The sequence below is a fragment of the Hemiscyllium ocellatum genome, chromosome 17 (assembly GCF_020745735.1).
Source record: "Hemiscyllium ocellatum isolate sHemOce1 chromosome 17, sHemOce1.pat.X.cur, whole genome shotgun sequence".
Taxonomy (NCBI): domain Eukaryota; kingdom Metazoa; phylum Chordata; class Chondrichthyes; order Orectolobiformes; family Hemiscylliidae; genus Hemiscyllium; species Hemiscyllium ocellatum.
This window is the reverse complement of record NC_083417.1, coordinates 68706380-68722705: the sequence shown is the minus strand read 5'-3', so window position 1 is coordinate 68722705 and position 16326 is coordinate 68706380. Positions and strand designations below refer to the sequence as shown.

Sequence of the window (16326 nt, the reverse complement as noted above, 5' to 3'; positions counted from 1 at the left end):
TCTGCCTCTATTTTGAAATCCAACTCCAAAAATAATGCAGAGGTAGGGGAAGATGGCGATAGGAATAGAACAGTGAGCGGGAGACTGCGAGCAAAGTGTCAAGCAGGAAAGGAAGTAGGAGAGGGTTGTTTCAAGCAAGCAGTGAGTAACAGGGACTGGGAGAAGGGACAGCTGGGTGGGATGGAGTGAGGTGACCGAGAGAAGGAATGTGCAAGCTAACGGTAGAGAGATGGAAGTGATGTTTGAGAGAATGGGGAATTGGAAGAGGGAAGGAGCAAACAACTAGACATCTCTTGAAATCTTTTGAATGCACCCTCTTCAGTGCCAGTGATTTTTCAACCTTAAACAAAGCAAGCCTGTCACATGTTTCTTGTCTATTTTTAGTCAACTACATCCTCTTCCACAGTCACTACCACATTGGTAATATCATCTTCTTTGTAAGGGCAGATAAAAGTATTAATTTAGTATCTTGTCATGCCCCCTACCTCCAAGCGGAAATCCCCTTTCTGGACCCTAATAGGCCCCAACCATCCTTTGATACCCTTTTCACTGTTTATGTGACTGTAGAAAGAGGGAGAGAAACATGTACATTTCTGATAATCTGTTGTATTTGGCAGGTGACCTCCCCTGGATTGGCCAATGTTTGAACACTTACTGGCAGCAGAAGAAATGCATGGCTCCTGGGTGTGAGCCCTCTGCCGTCCGACAAATAATGACTGTCCTCCAGCCCCACGTACACGGGCAGAGCCTGGCTGGGGCAGGCGGTGGAGGCTTCCTTTACCTTCTGACTAAGGAACCTCAACAGAAAGACACCATCGAGAGGATACTGAGAACAAGCAAGGTAGGATGGTTAGCTGTTACAGAGACCCTCCCACAGTACATCATCATGGTATTCCTGTCTCCCGTAAAGATCAAACTGCTTAATTTGAGAATCGGTCACACATCACTACAGGATGTTATTGGTATTAGGAGTTGCAGGAATTTTGATTTGACTGTTTATAGTCAGGTGAGCCAAATCAAATCTTCACATTCTTGAGATTTCCCTGTCAGACCTATCACTCCAGGGAAGTAGGACTTCTGTTCGCTCCAATAATTGTCCAAGTAAAACCAAAACGTGCTGCAGACTCGGCAGGTCTAGCAGCAGCCGTGGGGAAAGAAGCAGAGTTAGTGTTTTGTGTAGTCTTTGAAACTGAACAGGGCTAGAAAATGACTATGTTTATGTTGTTGACAAAGGGAGAGGAGGGAATGGAACAGACAGCAAAAGACAAGTAATTAGTAGTAATAAAGGAGGTTGAGGTACAAAATAGGTGTTAATGATAGGTGTGGATAGCCAAAAAATTGTCAGATTTGATAAGCGCATACCTCGGCAAAATAAAATCACTGGCAGGGAGGTGGGCAAAAGGGGTTAAAAGTTAATGCTCTTAAATTGTTGAACTGATTGTTGAGTCCGTATAGTGCCTAGGCAGAAAATTAGGTGGTGTTCCTCCAGCCAGTGTTGGGCTTCACTGCAACAACAGACTTACTTACGACAGCATGCTAATATTTCCATTAAATTATGATATAGGTAGTTAATCTAGATTAGTGTTCCTTTGAGAATAGAAGATGGAGGGGTAATTTAGAGATGATGAAATTGTGATGTTTTTGATCTTGAAAGGGTTGATTTGGTAGATAAACTGTCTTCCATGGTGGGTGGGTCCAGATCAAGGCATGTTGAACCTTCATGTTAGAGCTAGGCTGTTCAGTGGTAATAATCAGAAAGCGGAAGTCTGGATAAAACTCCCTTAAGAAGCTATTGAGGCTGGCAGTCAGTTGGGAATGATATTTATTTTTGGAAATAGTATTAAGGGTTATGAAAGGAAGGCTATATATGAGTTAAGAGGCAGACCATTCATAATCAAAACAAATGGCAAAACATGCTTTAAAGGCTGAATAGCCTCCTCATGATCCTATGGACTTCATATGCACATTGCCAGCAAAACATAGAGCTGGGGATGTCACTGCAGGGAAAGCATCTTCATGTGTCGTTAACAGAACATTTTCCATTTTCGTTGAAACTCTCGTGACTCCAAAATTCTGGATTCACTCTTGGTTTTCTGGAAACTCGTGTCATTTCGAGGGAGGTCTTCCCCTTCCCTTTTAATATGAGCTCTTTGAATGCTTGCCTTCTAATTTCTAAGACAATAGTTAATTTCACAAAGACAAGTTTTTGATATTTAACAATTCCTCTATCTCCTCTTGCCCTCAGTTTAATTGTCATAGATGTTAAGAAGGGTCTCAGTGAATATTTATGATTGTAAAGTGAAATACCAGAGTTTGTGCCAAAGTTCCCTATTCTCTCTTCTCCAGATACCTGAGTCTGTCCCATAAGCTGTTAAGTCTGGTATTGAGAGGATAGGACAAAATTGTAACGGATCTCAATTCTGACTTTCTTGCAGGGTTTGGGAAACTTCAGTGTCCATGCAGTGGAAATAGATGAGACTGGACTCACTGTGCGTTTGAGTGGAGCTGGGGGAGAATGAATCCTACACGAACTATCTAACACACCATCTCCTGCCTTACAAAATAATTTTTGGGTTTAACCAACATAACGCACAAAACGTGGACTATTATAGATAAACAGACAGAAATCACTGGGTGTAATAACATTTAAGTGAATTTCAAATCATTGGATCAACTTTTCTGAAGATAAAGTTTATTTTTATGAAGCCAAAATGTCAGAATCATTCTGGTATATGCTACAAGCACTGGTAATGAGCTGAAAGCAAATCCTCAACAATTCAGAATGATACTGCCACTGGCTGGATGAGGTATAAATGTTTTATAACTCAATTCACACTCCAGAATTACTTTGAAACACTCATGAAGTGCCACGATACGATAGCAATCAGTTGCTTTTCATTGGGAATTTATATTTTTCATCATTAAGGATTATTCATTAAACGATCTGGGCATTGCTGGCTGGACCAACATTATAGGTTGAGAGTGTTAGCAGCTGACTTGCAGAAGGTGGTGGTGGTGGGCTAGTTTTCTGTACCACTGCAGTCTGTATAGTGTAGTGCTATTAGTAAAGGAATTCTAGGAACAGCAATGTATTTCCACGTCAGGATGGTAGGTGGCTGAGAGAGAATCTTGCAGGTGTTGATGCTCCTGTCGCGTTAGAACGTTAGTTAAGACATTAGGTGAACTCACTGCTGTTGTAAATAGTGTCATAGGATTATTAATTTTCATCAGACCAGGTAGGTGAGGCTTTGATTCAACAATTCATCCTCAAGCTGCATGAGGGAGTACGGAGGGAGCCCCCTTAGATTAAGCCAACTTTTCAGTTTATTTTTGCATGAGACAGGAATGAATAATTGTTGTAATTCATTCACATATTCTTTAAATATTAACCATTGCTTATCCATCAGTTATTTTAAAAAAAAATCAGTCAATTCCTCTAATCCATCTTTGGCACTTTGTACCTTACATCCATTTGGTTCAGCTACAATTATTTCAACCTCATCTTAATAAAGAACGCATCACTCTTCACAAAGTACACAGTGTAAAAAGATTATTATTAGTTAATTCTTTTTCATTGCAATAGTACCAAGTCTAAAATAGCCTGTTCTCTGGTTACTTCAATGTATTGATCTATAAAACCACCATATATACACTTCTGGAAATCCTCCTCCACAATAGTTTGGTTTCACATTTTTTATATATCCAGAAGTGCACTTCCACACAGCTGAATATTTTTTTCCCCATCTATTAACCACCTAGTTTAGTTTCATCCATCTATATGTAAGTTTAAAGTTGCATCCATATCTGATGACTTATTTAATGCCTTCACTTATATCTCCACTACTGTTTGGGAGGTTATAGATAATTCCTGAAGAAGGGATCATGCCCAAAACGTCGATTCTCCTGCTCCTTGGATGCTGCCTGACCTGCTGCGCTTTTCCAGCAACACATTTTCAGTTCTGATCTCCAGCATCTGCAGTCCTCACTTCATTGGTCAACCCTGCAGCCATGTCTCCATATTCATAACTTATCTATTTGCACCGCTTCGCTTCAGATGTTCCATGTATTAAGGCACAAAGCCTTTACACTTTTTTTTAAAACTTGTTGGTCATCCCACAGTCCAAAGATGTGCGGGTCAGGTGAATTGGCCATGCAAAATTGCCTGTAGTGTTAGGTAAGGGGTAAATGTAGGGGTATGGGTGGGTTGCGCTTCGGCGGGTTGGTGTGGACTTGTTGGGCCGAAGGGCCTGTTTCCACACTGTAAGTCTAGTCTAATCTAATCTAAGTTTTATTTTCCCCCTTCAGAACACCTTGCAGCCACTCCAAGACATCCGTAATGCTGGTATTAGGAGACACCATACCATTCTGGAATCTCTCTTGCAGCTATAGAAATGCCTGTCAGTTCCATTTCTTTTGAATCCCTTATCACTGTAGCCCTATCATTCTTCCTCATCCACCTGGTATCAAAGCCACACATTACCATAGACTTGGCTTCTACTGCTATCAGATCCCCCCACCCCTGACAGTATGCAAAATGGTATATCTGTTACAAATATTACTTTCCACATAACTGCTCAATTAAAATTGGAGGAGGTTACAGAGCTATGAAGATGCAAAGGCATTGAAGGATTTGAAAACAAAATCTTACAAATCAGGTGGAGAAGGCTATTCAGCCCCTCAAGCCTGCTGTTTTGTTCAGTAAAATCATAGCTGGATATAATTAGAGCTAAATTTAGGTGCATGATAAGATGTAGACAAAACCCAGTGAGAAAAGAGATGGTCTGGCAATTTATTTCTTTGTTGTCTGTTTTACTGTGTCAGTTGACACCTTGTTTACCACATTGTACCAGAGAATGCAATTCAAAACTATTTTACTGCCTAGAAAGCATGCAGGACAGCTGGAGAATACAAAATCCACCATAGAAATCCAAGTCATTCTTTGTGGCTCAAAGGTGAACTAATTTAGGCAACTTCAACACAAATTATAAATACCCATTCAATTCTCTGCTGTGAAAATGTAGGAAAAAGTGAAAATTTAAAACCCCTTGCCCAACAAACAATTCACTTTGCAGCATGTACTAGGGAGGTCTTCCTGCTAGTTCCATGCCTCAGTTATTCATAAAATGAATTAATTCCATACCTCAAATACTCCACTCCACGCTCCCACAGCACTGATTACTGAAACTTTGAATAGGATACTAGAAATGACCTTCAAGGTCTGGAAAATAGTACTATAGGATTTATATGTCCAACCAAACAGCCACAGTGTCTTGAATTAATATCTCACTCAACACATTCTTTCAGTATTCCCCTGGTGTGTTAGCTATATATTTAGCTGGCTATTTAAACACTGGGATTACCGTAGCCACGTCCAATCCAGGCTTCGGGTGATGTACCCCTTTTCATACTTATTAAAATTATTCGCAGAACCAAATCCAGGAATCAGATATTGGCCACTGCTTCACCTCTCAGGGTGAGAGTACCCCTGCCAGTCTAGCCAACCAAGATCAGACCATCTCACCGCACATCAGGGGTGAAATTGGGCAATGTCCCTATTCTGTCGTTACCTCAGTGGACAGAGTAAATAGATTACACTTGAAAAGTCTGGCAAATCACATCCTGAAAACAATCTATCTCCCTGCAACATGACAGCACAGTCCAAAGGTAATGAAGTTTTACCCTTTATTCCAGTATGTGAATGGTTCTGAACCTCTCCCCAACACTCAGATGTACTCAGATAGTCTGTCAATTAATGCACAAAAATCCCTTTGGAAAACAAAAACGTATGCAAGTCATTCCTGGTGCACACCACATCCAGTCAATGAGACTTTTTAAATGCTGGACAAAGCCCCACTGTCTGAATATGCAAAATCTTGCTGTCCAAGAGGAATCATAATAATTGATCCTCTGAAGATTGACCAAGCACAACTGCTATAAGCGAAGCCTCTTGATGTCCTCACTACGAAAGTCATTCCGCAGTGCAAGCACCTGACGCACCTCAGCGGGTGTAAGACGCCAGGTCAATGGACCAGAGTTCTGTCCCCAATAATCCAAAATCTCAGTGACCTGTCGAAACAAAAAGTGATGAGAAATATAGGTGCAAAGCCACATGTTATGTAGAGATTGAAGTACATTTTAACAGAATTATTCACCAACCTGAACCTGGTAGAGTTAGAGTTATACATATGGGAAGGGGGTAACAGAAAATGTGTGTCCATCAGGCACTGAACGGGGTAGGAGAAGAGAGAGTATAATTGATCACACCTCCAAATGCCGGGCCAGTGTGAGCCAGTTATTAATAAAGAACATTGAATTAAAAAAGAAAGTAGATAGTAATGACACTGTACAGACCAGTGACATGGTCATTTCTGGAGTATGCACAGTGTTGATCATCAAAAAGCTATAGATACGTTAGAAAGGGTTTAGGCAAGAGAGGCAGAAACTGGAGGTTTTAAAAGTGAAGTTATGAAGGAAGACCATTCTCACTGAAGAAATGATCGACAGGAAACATAATGCAGCACATTCAAATAATGAAATGTTAAAGAAACCAGGTATTTAAAACACAAGTAACAATGATATAATTCACATGTCTTTTGCAAAGTTAAACAGAGTAAAAAAATTCTCTACAGGCAGCACTAACTCCTAGTGGCAAGTTGCTCCAGGGTCAAACAACACTGTTAGATGGATCAACAGATTCTGTGAAGTAGGAAATCAAAACCTGTTGATGACAGAACTTTATAACAATTAGCCTGGGTGGAGGAGACTTGCTGGACCAGTATCTGTTGTTCTCTCAGGAGCTTCTAGAGTTCTATTTCAATTGTTTTGTTGCAGCCAGTGCACTGCTTCAGATCAACTGTGAAACCAGCCTATTGTTGCCTTATGACTCTCACCTCCATCTTGTTGAAGGTTCCCAGTCAGGCTGTCATAATATCAGTAATGGATGGGCCATATACAATCGGTATCCTGTGGGACCGTGACCATGTCTCACTGAACCCCTTGTCCTGTTCTAACACTCTGCTAAACGTGACACTTCATCCTCCTACACTCAATCACATCTTCCTCAAACGTCTCGTTGCCATCAAGCAAAATGCTGCAGATGCTGGAAATCAGAATTAAAATTCCCGTACAGTCAAAACCTCCTCAGGGATCCCTAAAGTGGTCAGCTAGTCTCTTACATTACAACAGTGATTACAGTTTGGAAGTACTTCATTAGTTGTAAAGCACTTCTGCATATTTTGTGTTTGTGAAAGGAGTAATATAAATGGAAAACAAAAACAAGTTTCTGAAAAAGCTCAGCAGGTCTAGCAGCATATGTGGAGAGGAATCAAAGTTAATGTTTCGGTGACCTATCCTCAGAATGGACCTGAAACGTTAACTCTGATTTCTCTTCACAGATGTTGCCAGTCCTGCTCAGTCTTTTTCAGCAACTTCTATTTTAGTTTCGGATTTACACTATCTGCAGCTCTTTCAGTTTTTAATTAATATAAATATAAAAACTTTCCTTCATTTGTCTACAAATGACTCACATCCCACTCTCCATCTTATTCCACACACTCACCCTTTCTAGATTCAGTATAGTTGCCATCTGAGAGAGGCGAGCGAACTTATCACGAATGGTCCACGTGATCACTGATGTCAGGTACGCGATAAGTGATCGGAGCTCCTTGTCAAACTGCAACCCACCAAGCTGAGAAGCAACCAAAAGAGGTCAGAAGGAGATAATGCAACGTCAGTTTTAAGAAGCAGGTCAGTCTGAGGATAGGAGATGTCTCTGGGAAGGTGAGGAAATATTTTTAAAATGAAGAAAGGAATCCTCATTCAAACATTATTTGTAATTGAAATGTTCCTCAGGCCCCTCCTTCCTATTTTGATCTAAGGATTTTGAAGGTACATAAACTGTCTTAACCATTAAAGCTTCATTATGTTTCAATTTAGCCTATCCTTACTCTACTTGGGCTAAAGATAAGGGAATAGAGAGAAAATCACAGATCTGAAGTTATCCAGTCACCTATTGTCCTGTGTGAAATAGACTTGGAATACAGAAGCAGCTTTCTGGGGAGAGGCTTACTATAGGACTGCAGGAACTCAACAGCAGTCAACATCTTCAGGAAAACAACTGATGACTTAATAAAGTGGTGGCTCAGTTATTCCAAAATGAAGGGCTAAAAGATATCAGAGCTGAAAATGTGTTGCTGGAAAAGCGCAGCAGGTCAGTGTGGTTGAAGTTTCAACTAAAATCAGTACCTTACATCGCTTATCCAGCTTCCCCTGTTTGTATCAGTCACAATCTGTAATTTACTCCTATGGTTTCTGATGGTGATTGGCACAACATCCCTGGACAAGATTTCCCTGCATGGCCCATGGTTTCTGAGACCAATATAGTTTAGGTTTTCTCTTGCAGCACAGCTACACACACATATATATATATATGATATATATATATATATAGTGTGTGTGTGTGTGTGTATGTATATTGGGGGGAGGGGAGATGTGGGGGGGGGGGGGGGGGGGGGAGGTAGTGTCCTAGGGTTCCCTAGTGTTGCACAAAGGAATATTTCTTGACATCATCGCTAATGGCCTGGCAATAATTGCCCCAATTGACCTGGACACACCCACTTGAGATAGAATAGATAGTGAGATGCTGTAATCCCTACAATGTCCTCAGTTATATCGCTCCTTAATCCCTTACAGGGGAATAACATGCATCGTCCGTGCAACCAATCCTCAGAATGTAAACCATTTGCTCATCTGTGTGGCTTAGTGCCCACTCAAAGGCAGTACCTCCTCCCCAGAAACGATCAGTTCAATTTGTTTTGGAACAATATACATAAAATGTTGAAATATGTGGCTTTCCCCACTCATACCCGGCTAAATGTTGACTTCAGGACCACCTTCTCCAGCTCAATCGCAATCAGGCTCGTCATCAGACCAGTGAGATTATCATAGATGACCGGGGACAATCCAGTCTAGAAAACACACAAACACAGTAACATCAAGAAATGACTGCACCTTCCCTTCCATCCGCCCAACATTTAGGGAGAATTAAAAAGCAAATCACCAATACCGGTAATCTAAAACAAAAACAGAAAATACTAGAAACACAGCAACAGGTAATAAATTCTAACTGGATGTTCTGAAAATTAATGAAATAGAATCAGTCAACAGTTGTAAAGAGACAGGATTGTTTTGTGCAGGCTTCAATTAACCAGTGCACAAATGGGACAGGGAGTTTTACTGTTAAACCGATAAGGAACGAGTCATGGGGTATGCTCTCCCTTACCAGGCCCACATGGCCACTTTGAGGAGATGAAAAACAGTAATACGTTCCATAGTCTTGAGACTGTTGGGAAACAATGTTAAGAGACAATGTGGTTCCTCCTTGGTACTGCCAGTTTATATTTTAGAATCCAACATTAGGAAAGTTGTATTTATTGTACAAATCCTCAATTTAGTTTCAACTTTCTGAATTTTAAGGAAGCCTTACAGGCACACCTTGAACTCTGTCATCAGTTGCTCCAGGTTGAGAATAAATTGTTGAACCCAGGGATCATTGGCTTCATAATCATTAAATTCCTCCTAGAATACAATAAAACATTGTGTAAAATAAACAAAAGCCAATGGCTTGAGAAAAGACACATCAGAGTTTTGTTCTCCTGTTAAATAACTGCTTAGGACTAACAATTCTTCATGTCATTACTCACTTCACCATTTTTGAGAATAGGAAGACCACTTTGAGAGCTCCTTCAGCATATCTGACTGAATGCAGAGTACCAGAGGCTGGTTAATATTACAGAGACGTGAAAGCAATGTCTGCAATAGATGAGGCCTTCAGACCACTGCCTCTGGTTACTATCTATTATACCAATTGTGATGTTTTCTTGCAGTCTGAAGAACTTTTGTAATGTGTGTATAAAATGTTGGAAGGGTTAAAGAAAGTCACTTTTATAGATGGAGAATGTAATAATGAATAAGTTATATATAAAAAAAGGTTAATAACACAGAGCAGCAAGACTATGTACCACAGGCAATAAACCACTGGGTTTATACATAGTGGGCTATAGACTGCAATACACAGTTTACAAATTGAGGGATACAGAAATACACAAGTTGGGATGGAAAGATACTGGTTTTATAATGGTGTGACCCACACTATGTAAAGTAATCTTAACACTTAAGCTGCATGTAATTGCACCATGTAGTGGCAAACAAATTTCTAAACCTGGAGATGTCTATAATTGTGGTCAGTCACTTGCTTATTGTTTACACAAGAGTAAAGACTCTCACCTCCTCAATATTGTGAGAGATGGAGAGGAACCCGGTTATCCAAGGCTTAATCTGTGGTTTGATAGCTGTACTGTTGAGTTCTGCTAAACCTTCCTGCAAGACAAAATACACCTTATTCATTTACTCAGACACAGTCTGGTATTCTAACAGCAAACGTACTCTAGTTTGAGCTTTTCAGCAGTACCAAGGAAGCTGTACTGGACAAATTTCCAGTTACCCACCCCACACCCAGGTCCAGTTTTGTATGGGTTGCTCCCAGCAGAGTCAACACATTTTCAAATATTCATATTTCCCATTAGCACCCACATAGAATTCATCTCTCAGCTTAACATCAGCAATCCCTTAGTTTACCTTCCATTTCTTCCCTGCCAGCACCATCTCCACGTATTCTATCCCCTCCTCTTCCCATTTGCCTCAAAAAAGCTCCTACAACAACCCTGCCCCACCACAACCAAATGGCTGATTTCAGTTCTGACAAAGGGTTACTGGACTCAAAATGTTAACTGTTTTTCTTCCTACAGATGCTGCTAGACCTGCTGAGTTTTTCCAGCAGTTTCTGCTTTACACTAGAATCATAGAGTCCGTACAGTGTAAAAGCAGGCCATCTGGCCCAACAAGTCCACACTGACCCTCCGAAGAGTATCCCTCCCAGATCCATTCCCCTACCCTATTACTCTACATTTACCTCTAACTAATACATTTAACCTACACATCCCTGAACACTATGGGCAGTTTAGCATAGCCAATTCACCTGACCAGCAAATCTTTGGATTGTGGGAGGAAACCGGAGCACCCAAACGAAACCCAAGCAGACACAGGGAGAATGTGCAAACTCCACACAGACAGTCGCCCAAAATGGGAATCAAACCCGGGTCCCTGGTGCTGTGAGACAGCAGTGCTAACCACTGAGCCACCATGTCACCCATTAATTTTGGAGTCTGCGATTAACTCATTAAAAGACAATGATAGCGAAAAATTAGATCTTACCTGCAGTAAGTCCTTGAATTTGTTGGATACTGCAGCCAAATCTGATAGGCAGCTGTCAATCTTTGCTTGTGCTTGCTCCGCTCCCAGACCTTGGTTGAACAGCTTTGTACAGTCACTCTGTGGAAAAATATACAACACTTCATCAAAGATTCCTGTTCCAACATCGTGAAGAACCAGCATCTTACATGGCGATGTTTATAGATAAAACAGTGCCTTGAGGAGAAAACTAACAAAATAAAACCATTTCGTGCTGTGGCCCAGACAAACTGGCTCACCTGGCCAGGAGAAGGATTGACCTGAAAGATGATTAGAGTTCAGAAATAGAGGTGTTTTATTGCAGTTATGCAGGGACTTGGTAAGACCACATCTGGAGTGGTGTGTGTAGCTTTGGTCTTCCTACCTAAGGACGGACATATTTGCCAAAGAGGGAGTTTGGTGGAGATTCATAGAGTGATACTAGGGTTGACAGGACTGTCCTTGTGGAAGTTAAGCCCTGGATAACTGTATTCCTCCCCATCTCTCAATATTGAGGAGGTGAGAGTATTTACCTTTGTGCAAATAAGAAGTGATTGACCACAGGTTTGTGGATTATACCAAAATTGATGGTCTAGTGAACAGTAAAGACAGTTAACTTCTTTCAAAGAGATTTCAAAGACAGCATGATAGATTGGATCAATGGGCTAAGGAGTGGTAGACGAGTTTAATTTGGATAAATGTGAAGTATTGTATTTTGGTAAAACAGACAAGGGCAGGACTAATGCAATTAAAAGTAGGGCTGAGGGTAGTGTTGTAGAACAGAGAGACATTGGGGTTCAGGAATATAATTCTTTGAAGTTTGTGTCAAGTATAGATGTGGTAGTTAAGGCGGCATTAGAACACTTGTCTTCATTGACCAGACCTTCGAGTATAAGAGTTGGGACGTCATGTTGAGATTGTAGAGGACTATGGTGAGGCCTCTTCTGGAGTACTGTGTCCAGTTCTGGTCACCTTGTTATAAGAAGGATGTTATCAAGCTGGAGAAGGTTCAGAAGAGATTTATCAGGATGCTGCTGGGAATGGAAAGTTTGAGTTATAGGGACGGGCTGGATAGCCTGGGACTTTTTTCATTGGAGCATAGGAGATTGAGAGTTTTATAAAATCATGAGAGATATAGATAAGGTGAATGGCAGGTGCTTTTTTCCTCCCCGAGAGTGGGACATTTCAAGACGGGGGGGGGGGGGCATATTTTTAAGGGGAAAGGAGAGAGGTGAAAAAAGGACATGGGGATAACATTTTTACAGAGTGGCTCGTGTGAGGAATAACCTTCCAGAGGACAAGGTACAGTTACAATGTTTAAAAGACATTTGGATAAGTACACGAATAAGAAATGTTTGAAAGAATATGGGCCAAGTGCAGACAGGTGGGATTAGTTTAGTTGGGATTATGGTCGGCATGGACTGGTTGGACTGAAGGATCTGTTTCTGTGCTACATGACTGCACCTGTATTAGAAATATTTGAGGGGATCTGATTGAAACAAAATTCTAACAAGGTTGGACAGACTAGAGGCAAACCAGCTATTTCCCCTAGTTGCACACTTTAGAAACTGGGGCGGGGGGAGGGGGGGGTTCAATGTCAGTACAGAATAGGCCATTTAGGACTGAGATATGGAAACATTTCTTAAAGGGTAGTGAACCTGTGGAATTCTATACCACAGAAGACTGTTGAGGCTAAGTCACTGGAATATATTCAAGACAACGACTGATACATTTTTAGGCTCTAAAGGCATGGAGGAGGAGTGTTGAGAGAAAGCAGGAATGTCACATTCGAGATAGAATGGCTCAAAGGGCAAAATGGCCGACTCCTGCTCCTAATTTCTATGTTTCAGTGAGAAGAAAGCTAAATTTAGAAATTGACTGAGGCTTGGATTGAGGATAATGCTTTCAAAACAAGAGCTGCAGCCTCCTTACATGCAAACTGCTGTACTCCCACTTTGCTGAAATAACAGACAAATATACTCAAGTACTAGACCTTGGTCAATATGTACATGTCATGGGAGATAATGCTCAATACCAGCATGTGACCATCAGCAGTTGCTGGGTGATAAGACTGAATTAAGCTACAATATTGCTCAAAATTGGGAAGTCAGCCGTATCATTGTGTCTAAATGCACAATTATATGGTTGACTACATAATGAAAGGCCACTTAGGTGGGGTGGCGGTGGACTACCTTGGGACTGTATCCAAACAGCTGACTTCCACAAAGAGAGAAAAATTAAAAATGTTAATCCTTTAGCATAACATGTCCTTAGAATTGGATATTCTCATACCTCCAGGTTCTTTTTCAAGGTCAGAAGATATTCACTGCACATCTCTACATTATTCAGAGTCACCTAAATGAAACAAGACAATTTAACAGCAAATAAGCAAAATAGAACTATGAGCAGGACGGATACAAAATATACATTAGATAACGAAACATACATTAGTATCGTGATCACACTTAAGATAAGAATTCAGAAAGCTCATTTCTGGGACTAGCTAGTATTCATAGAATCCCTACAGTGTGGAAAAAGGCCATTTGGCCAACACGTCCACACTGACCCTCTGAAGAGTAACCCACCTAGACCCCATTTCCTTAACCTATTACTACGTTTACCCCGACTAATGCACCCAATCTACACATCCCTGAACACCATGGGCAATTTAGCACAGCCAATTTACCTAGTCCAATGATATGCAGGATATGGAAGGAAACCGAAGTACCCAGAGGAAACTCACAAAGACATGGGGAGATTGTCTGTGTGGAATTTGCACAGTCACCTAAGGCTGGAATTGAACTCCACGTTCCTGTGCTGTGAGGCAGCAGTGCTAACCACTGAGCCATCGTGCTGCCCAATATAAGAGGTAAAACTGTTAGCATAAACCAGGACCAGGTTCATGGTCTTTGGAAGTAGGGCAGGAAACAAAATTATCAAGTTTTAACCTGAAATGGTCACACAGAACAAAACTGCACTAAAGGGTGAACAGTGTAGGATAGCAGTAATGTGCAGAGTTGTGCCTCCTATCCAATCTAACTGTCTAATACTGTAACAATGTTCAGACAGGCAAGAGCACTACAAATTTTACTCTGCAGGTACCTATCCCTAGGAGTGACCCTGACTGTGCTGGAGGAAAGTGATCTGCTTAACTATCAACATCCTCAAAAGACAATCACAAGGTGGTTTGCAGGTGACCCTGAAAAGGCATAGGGTCCTGGACAACTCTGGTATCATTTAATAACCATAAAGAATTATCATAAAGCGTGCGATAGTGGTGATTGGTAATATCCAGAGCCTTGGAATGTCTCATGCTAGAATTGGATGTGCTCAATGAAAAACATCCCATTCCTTTCTCATGGCAGTCTCTCAACAGCCCCTGGAAGTCTTTCAGTCTGACACGGCCTCCGTGTGGATCATAGGTGATTCAGGGCCCGATGCAGACTGGAAGCAAGGTACCACCGTGGATTGGGTTGGAAGGATTATTATTCTGAACTTTTTAATTTCTCCAGTTTTCTAATTTACTCCTATGAATTGTAATGCTGTACTTTTTAAAAAATGTTTCAATTTTCTTTTTCCCAAGAACCTGAAGAATCTGCACCGAGGTACCTTGTACCTAAGACTGCGCCATAAGCAGTAACTTGGAAACCTTTCACCGTATTGATTTGAATACGTGACAATAAAGCTAATTCAAATTCCTCAGCAGAACTTACAATTCATAAATAAACAACCATTTTGGTTTTGGATAAGTGACGGATGCTCAAGAATATGGAACCATGCGGCTGATGCTGGACAGCGATAGCTCATTGGTAGGGTGCTGACAGGAGAGGGAGCCATCACACAACAGGCAAATTACTTCCCAAGTCAGGGATAGCAAAACAAAACACATACCAGAAAAGATTGTTTGGCTTCATCGGTGCTTTCAATGCCCTTGGTGTCAAATTTGCCCTGCTGCAGGCTGGAATGCATGATATTCACAGCACTGGTTACACCACGCTGTATGTCTTGAAAGGTCGTGGCAGGAAACCCCATCCGGAGCTTATTGTAAAGCACCTCCCTGCACAACAGAAAGACACAGGAACATTTCACATGGCATTAGCACACAACAATCTGCTCCTTGCATTTACACAAACATCAATACAATAGATATAAATAGATGTCTAGGATCCTAATTTAACTCAGTTAAGACACAAACTGCCAGAATATCATGCCAGGTTTTACCCTTAGACAAGAGACAAATCTGTTGTAAACAGCTACTTACCACTGGTAATTTTTCCTATACCATAACTGTTAACTACTGACTCATAGATTCTTTCTGTATCGTCACTGCCACTGACCAAGTCCTGCTTGTTCTGTCACAGACCCATAGATTCCTCCTTACCTGATACAGACACTGAACTAGATTCCTCCTGTATCGTCACAGACACTGACCCATAGAATTCTTCCTCCACTGACACTGACCCCTGTACTGTATCTGTTAGCAAACTTTCAAGAGTTCCTCCCACATGAAAAGCATTTCTTATTTACCCATAGATAAAGTTATGAATAGAGGGATTATGAAATGACTTAAGTCGGTAATCATCTAAGGTAAATACATGTTTGTGCAAAACAATGTTCAGTCACTTTCAAAAGATGAATCATAAAGTTAACATGCAGGCCATCGTCATTGTCTCCAAGCAGAAATACTTTCTTCCCATTAAAACATTAAGCTTTCCTTTGATCTCTGATAATCAAACCACTTGGCTTACTCTCAGACAGACTGTGTAAAGCTCATATGACCTTCACTTTTTCCCCTCCAATTATTAATACAGTCACAAAATATTATAATCTTGTAAACTTCATAATTGTCATTTAAATAGTCTGAGATATGCAGCTACATTTTGAATATAAAAATGAGTCTCCCATTTCAGTGGACAGGAGTTTGTTTATTTTCCCTCTGTCAGAGGGTCACGAGTCTTTGCAGCTCTTTCCTAGAAAGCACAAGAGACAGGAAATCATTGGATATTTTTAAGATAAAGGTAGATTAAATCTTGACTAATT

At 40.9% G+C, this 16326-nt stretch overlaps 2 protein-coding genes across 3 annotated transcripts in view; one reads left to right on the top strand and one right to left on the bottom strand.

The window, feature by feature from the left end:
* LOC132824028 (L-fucose kinase) overlaps window positions 1–3533 on the top strand; it is a 363536-nt gene extending 360003 nt beyond the window's left edge. For both annotated transcript variants that reach the window (XM_060838278.1, XM_060838277.1), the window contains 2 exons: window positions 618–841; window positions 2436–3533. In XM_060838278.1, coding sequence (XP_060694261.1) covers window positions 618–841; window positions 2436–2519 — 308 coding nt within the window. In that variant the 3' untranslated portion in view covers window positions 2520–3533. The remainder of the gene's footprint in view (window positions 1–617; window positions 842–2435) is intronic.
* A 1236-nt stretch (window positions 3534–4769) lies between these two features.
* cog4 (component of oligomeric golgi complex 4) overlaps window positions 4770–16326 on the bottom strand; it is a 57564-nt gene continuing 46007 nt past the window's right edge. The window contains exons 12-19 of the mRNA XM_060838279.1: window positions 15178–15343; window positions 13579–13641; window positions 11272–11388; window positions 10285–10377; window positions 9493–9576; window positions 8865–8966; window positions 7559–7687; window positions 4770–6066 (exon numbers count right to left, since the gene is read on the bottom strand). Coding sequence (XP_060694262.1) covers window positions 5932–6066; window positions 7559–7687; window positions 8865–8966; window positions 9493–9576; window positions 10285–10377; window positions 11272–11388; window positions 13579–13641; window positions 15178–15343 — 889 coding nt within the window. The 3' untranslated portion in view covers window positions 4770–5931. The remainder of the gene's footprint in view (window positions 6067–7558; window positions 7688–8864; window positions 8967–9492; window positions 9577–10284; window positions 10378–11271; window positions 11389–13578; window positions 13642–15177; window positions 15344–16326) is intronic.